General features: G+C 52.2%; 1 protein-coding gene across 3 annotated transcripts in view; it reads right to left on the bottom strand.

Annotated features, from left to right (window-relative positions):
- Nucleotides 1–55: 55 nt before the first annotated feature.
- The window catches only part of SACM1L (SAC1 like phosphatidylinositide phosphatase), a 51,776-nt gene continuing 45,831 nt past the window's right edge, over nt 56–6,000 (bottom strand). Inside the window, exons 15-20 of one of the 3 annotated variants that reach the window (XM_029916179.1) lie at nt 5,128–5,197; nt 4,944–5,016; nt 4,138–4,231; nt 3,931–4,023; nt 3,253–3,310; nt 56–729 (exon numbers count right to left, since the gene is read on the bottom strand). In XM_029916179.1, coding sequence (XP_029772039.1) covers nt 602–729; nt 3,253–3,310; nt 3,931–4,023; nt 4,138–4,231; nt 4,944–5,016; nt 5,128–5,197 — 516 coding nt within the window. In that variant the 3' untranslated portion in view covers nt 56–601. Of the gene's footprint in view, nt 730–3,074; nt 3,311–3,930; nt 4,024–4,137; nt 4,232–4,943; nt 5,017–5,127; nt 5,198–6,000 lie in introns of those variants that run through there. The other 2 variants (XM_029916180.1, XM_029916178.1) reach the window with 2 other exon arrangements.

Here is a 6,000-nt window from a genome sequence, read left to right as displayed (position 1 = left end):
GTTACACCATGCAGATAATTGTTACTTTTGGATGATACACTTTCACATTACAAGAAGCCATTTCTAATACATTTGCTACAATCAAAACACCTGCACAAAAAAGTAACTTCACAAAACAAACATGCTTCAGAAAAGTTCCGTATCAAAGCGTATAAAGCAAAACTTGGTAACCTATTTTAAGGACGCATTTCACATAATTCTGATACGCATCGTTTGCAAACGTCTCAGGCTCACGAAGCTGGGCAGCAGTGGGAAAAGATCGAGGACTGGCCACACCTGCGGATTTGGGGAGACGCGCCTGCGGGGCCGTGGACGCACCCTCGGGTGGGGAGACACATGCGGAGACCAAGAGACAGGGAGAGAGGGCGCCTGGGAGGAAACGCAGGCTCCTAGGAGGCTGGCAGAGGTCATGCTGCGCCACTCCCCATTCTCTGAAAAACCAAAGTGTGGGCTCCAAACCAGACGCCGTCCAACCCAGACGGCGCATGCTCACGAATTTACAGCAATGAACTGCTGCGAGGGGCCGTCCTCAGCCACAGTCTCCTTTCACTCAAGAACACATACAAATTGATATAACTGCTACTTTTCACACCTCTGAGTTTTAACATTCTTCTGGGACCAAGGAGTAAGGCAGTTCCTCCCAAGCCCAACTTGGGGCGTTCCCCAGAGGAACGGTCCGTTTGTCCAGGCCGAGCCCTGCGCTTCTGCCGGGAAGTGTGGGTGTACAGTCTAGAGAACACAGAACAGGTCACAGTAACAAAGCTAAGTCAACGGTGGACGGATGGGCTCCCAGGAAAGTGCCCGCACAAGGCAGCGCTGCACAGAGGTCAGCGCGTGGAGGGCGTGAAGGGCGTGGGAAGCGCGTGCTGGCTGCCTCGTCCTTCCTGCCCCCACACCGGACACGGGACCCAAGTGAGGCCACACACATGTCCTGCACTCTGGGGCCCACAGCCTGTTCTTTTGCTGTGAGCTGTAAAGCGCGATGTGCCACAGACATCACACGTGGCCTGGGAAGTCTAAGCTTTTCATTGTCTTGCTCTGCATAGAAACCACCGCTAAGCCCCGCCCTAGAGTAACAACAGGGCCCCTCCCCCAGGCCGGGACTGTCTGCCTGCGGACTCCGAGGGGATCACAGGGACCACACCAACAAGAACGCGAGCGTGTGTGCGCACGTGTGGAGGGGGCCGGGAGGGGTTAGGGTCCTCAGCTCACAAACTTTTGCTGAGGGCTTCCCAGATCTCAGACACAGGAGATAAAAGAGTGAGAAAGACACATAAGTACACAAATTGTGACAAAGAGAAATAGCCCCTGGGGACACCAGGGACACTGGAGAGGTGTGCGCCCCTGAGAAAGAGATCCCCAGGTGCTCAAGAGGTCAAAGGAGAAAGTGCCGTGAGAGAGGCACCCAGGGCAGCGAGGAGGGGACATCGAGGCGGTGTCCTGACAAGGTGGCCGGCGGGGCTGGATGGAGGTTGGGGGGGGGGGCACCCATTAAAGCACGGCGCGACCAAGTCACAGCCTCCAACTCTCAGGGCACTGCACCATACTTGATGGAGACTTTAGTCCCAAATGCTTATTAGCTTAGTAATAGAGGAAATATCGAGAGAAAGAGAAAACCAGTAAAGACGTCAATGGCACAAGTTCTTGGGCAACGCTGCTCTCAATCTGCTAAAATTTAATGATAGGTGATGTATTAATCTACCTTTTTTAACGTTTATCTATTTTTGAGAGATAGAGAGAGACTGAGCATGACTGGGGAGGGGCAGAGAGAGAGGGACACACAGGCCAGGCCCTGAGCTGGCTGTCAGCACAGAGCCCGACGTGGGGTTCAAACCCAGGAACTGTGAGATCATGACCTGAGCCGAAGTCAGACACTCAACCAATTGAGTCCCTCAGGTGCCCCAATGTATTAATCCATTAATAACATTTATTTGTCTAGTAATAGGTAGTTGTTTAAATAAACTATATATTCACAAATGGATTTCTTTTCCTTCCTTTTTCCCTCCTCCCTCTCATTTTACATTTAGAGAGTGTGAGCGGGGGAGGGGGCAGAGGGAAAGGAAGAGAGAATCTTATGCAGCCTCCACTCCCAGTGCGGAGCCCGCTGTGGGACTCTGTCCCATGATCCTGGGATCATGACCTGAGCTGATATCAAGAGACAGACACTCAACTGGCTGAGCCACCCAGGAGCACTCGTGAATGGATTTTAACACAACCATTAAAAATTAAGAACACAGGGAAATGTTTATTTACATTGCTCAGTGAAAAAATAAGATTACAAAAAGTGTGTAACATCTGTGAAAAAAAAATCACACCGTTATAAAGAAGAAAACATCAGGGGTGCCTGGGTGGCTCAGTCAGTTAAGCATCTGACTTTAGCTCAGGTCATGATCTCAGTCTGTGAGTTTGAGCACCACATCAGGCTGGAACCTGCTTCAAATTCTGTCTTCCTCTCTCTCTCTGTCCCTTCCCTGTTCGCACCATCTCTCTCCCCAAAATAAACAAACATTAAAAAATTTTTTAACATTAAAATGTTAAGAGTAGTTAGATGATAGTATTTCTTCTTTCTTGCCTAACTGTATTTTCTACAATTACTTTAGGGGCACCTGAGTGGCTCAATCAGTTGAGCGTCTGACTTTGGCTCAGGTCATGATCTCATGGTTCGTGGGTTCAAGCCCTGTGTCAGGCTCTGGAGCCTGCTTTGGATTCTGTGTCCCCCTCTCTCTCTGCTCCTCCTCTGCTTGTGCTCTCTCTCTCTCAAAAATAAATGAACATTAAAAAATAATAATAATTACTATGTATTACTTTGGTAATAAAAACAATTTAGGGGTGCCTCGGTGGCTCAGTCGGTTAAACATCTGACTCTGAACTTCCTCTCAGGTCATGATCTCATGCTTTCTGGGTTTGAGCCCCACGTCGGGCTCTGTGGGACAGTGTGGAGCCTGCAGGATTCTCCCTCCCTCTCTCTGCCCCTCCCCGGCTCGCCCGTACGCATGTGTGCTGGCTCCCTCTCTCTTTCTCTCAAAATAAACTTAAAAAAAAATACTGTAAAATCTTAAATAAAACAACACTAATTATCAGTACAAGCGAATACATATTTTTCCTCCCGTCACATGTAAGGACCACTCACTCTGCTCACTGAATCCAACAGGGAACACCAAGGGCTGGGCAGACTCCCAATCTCAAGATGCTGTACGAGGAAGGCCCGCGTTCTCAGAAATGAACATAAAATGTGAAATGAGAGCGACTCACCAGCCATCAGCAAACAGATGATGCACATGGAGAAGGCCACAACCATGATGATAGGCAGCTGGAAAGGCAAACGGGAGAAACCATCAGCTGAGAATTCTAGCAATGGGTGCAACTCAGCGTTCTTTGCTTGGAAGAGTTTAAGACTCTCCTGCAACCCAACATACAAAGTATCTTTTTCAGCCAAACATCATTACTCGGGCAGTTCAAGCACAACTGCCCACGTCTCCAGACTGGTCAAGTCCCTGAAGCAGCTTGGCTCTGGCGCTAGCCCCCTCCATCCCAGGACCCTCCGCCCGCTGGAGCAGGCCCCCGAGAGGCTCCAGCTAGGTCTGGTGAATGCAGGAGGCCCAGAGGAGACAGGTCAAGAACGTACCCCGCCTTCCACACTTCGGGTGTGTCTCCCGCAACTCCCCAACTCTAGGGGAGTGGAATCTTCCTGAAACAGAGACCCCCTTCCACGCTCCCTCTGGCTCCTGTGCTCTCAGGAAGGGTCGAGTGTGCAGGAAGACGAGAACCTGAAGTTACTGGGCTCCCTCCCTCGTCTTCTCCTCGGGGAAACCAAGTGTGTACACTCAGGACAACACACGAGATTGTAAGTCAAGGGGGAGGGACGTGCCACCGTCTCTACCTTCAGACCCAGTGCTTTTTACAAACTTGAAAAACAGAAAGGGTTCTTACAGCCAGGAATTTCAAGTCCCGTGGAACACTTAAAGGACTATGAGATTCTAATTCATCCACTGAGTAGTTCCCAAGAAATAAGTCTATGGAATCCTGGAACAGAAGAAAGGAGATTAAGGACCCCACTTGGATGCAGCTCCGTGACTCGGGGACAGCACGGAGCCACGGCCGCCGCTCGGCCAGCGGGGAGCAGCACGCGAGACTGACCTGCCTGAACCCGTCGGAGAAGTTGTTCTTGTAATAGCGAATCAGCGAGTTCCAGCCGTCCATGACCAGCCCTAGCTGAGTTCTCTTCCCGGTTCTGGGCAAAGAGGTGAATCTCAAGTTACGGATTTGTATATGAAATTCTTCCACGGTTTTACACCTGGCAAGTATGTGGTGTGGATATAAAGTGAATTATAGAGATTTTAAAAATCGTCCTTGAGCTGGTGGCTCATTCGGTTAATGATCTGACTCTTAATTTCAGCTCAGGTCATGACCTCACGGTTCATGAGATCGAGCCCCATGTCGGGCTCTGTGCTGACAGCTCAGAGCCTGCAGCCTGCTTCGGATTCCATGTTTCCCTCTCTCTGTCCCTACCCGGCTCATGTTCTCTCTCTTTGAAAATAAACAGACATTAAAAAAGGAAGGAAGGAAGGCAGGAGACAAGAGGCCCAGGTGCGGTGGTTAGAACAGCCAAAACTCGGGATCTTCCTCCGTTCCCAGAGAACCCGTGTGGCAGAGAAACAGGGTCCCCAAGCCTTCCTCTCTTGGGCAGTGTGTTGGCGTCACCAGCTGCTTCCCTGGGGCACAGAATCCGGGCTCTGCCCACACCCTCGAATCACACCGCCCTGACCCAGTGGCACCGTGGCGTGTGGGCAGGGCTGAGGGGCTGCGATCACTGGACGCCAGTGGCGCCGGGCCTCCCCCAGCCCTGGCGAGCCCGACTCGATGGCTGTGATCCCCAGTGGGTGCTGGGGTCTGGCCACTGTGACCCGAATGTGCACAGACGCGAGCTGGGAAGCACGGCTTGCCTGGTGAAGTCCGTCTTCAGGGCGCCAGTGCCCGCGTACTGCTTGGCACACGCATTTGCATTGTCAGCCCAGGCTGTGGAGACAAGGAAACGTCAACGGACAATGATGAACGTGACAGCCGGAGTCCCTAAACCGTTTATTTCGCAATCTGAGTAACTTTGCCTCTATTAAATAGATTACCTACCGTTTTTGTAAATCTTCTCAAAATCGTGTTGTTCTTCAAGCTTCTGTCCCACATGCAGAACTCCCAGTCTCTGGAATAAGAAGCACACCCCGGTCAAGTGTAACGGGTTCCAGCACACGCGGCTTGGGAAGAGGAGCAGACAGTCCTGGCTGGTAGCTCCCGGCTCCGGGCTGCAGGCGGAGATGCCGTCCTCGCACACGGCAGGGGGGTGGGGGGACCCCTGTTCCCCACCGCCTCCCTCCACCTGCACCCAGGGCCGGGCTCTCTGTCCTGCGGCCCTCAATCTCCCCGAGCCCCAGCCCCACGGGAACAGAAGGGGCAGAGGCGGAGGGGGAGGGAAGACAGCGGTACCGTCCACCCATCACCTCCTCCTTCCCTGCCGCCCCTAACCTGCACCCCCAGCCTCCCCACTGTTCCCGTCACCCCCTGCCTTCCCGTTTCTCCCCAGACTCAGAGGATCTCAGAGGATTCCCCTTCAGGGGTCACTGTCCACAGGTTAGGACCCCCGCCCTGGTCCTCGTCTTGGGCCACAGCCCTCTCAGAATCCCCACCTTCACTGCTCACCTGAGACCACTCCTCCCTATTTCTACCCCAGAATGGCCTTCCCACCTGCCCTCCATGACCTTGAGCGGGCGGGGGCTGGGGGCGGGCATGCCTGGAGCCCCCACCACAGCTGAACTGATGCGTGGACTCTGGGAAACGTGGCTAGGTTACGGAGCATTGGACTCAGCGTGTGAGATAGTTAAGTACAGATTACAGAACCTAAATAGGTTTTGTTTATGGGACTTGGAAACAAATGCTGTTACTGTTGTTTTTCTTTTTGTTCTTTGCTACTATTGTTTCTATTAAAAAATACACTCTGAAGTAAATCCA

The sequence above is a fragment of the Suricata suricatta genome, chromosome 12, assembly GCF_006229205.1.
Source record: "Suricata suricatta isolate VVHF042 chromosome 12, meerkat_22Aug2017_6uvM2_HiC, whole genome shotgun sequence".
NCBI lineage: Eukaryota > Metazoa > Chordata > Mammalia > Carnivora > Herpestidae > Suricata > Suricata suricatta.
This window is presented reverse-complemented; position numbering and strand designations above follow the sequence as displayed.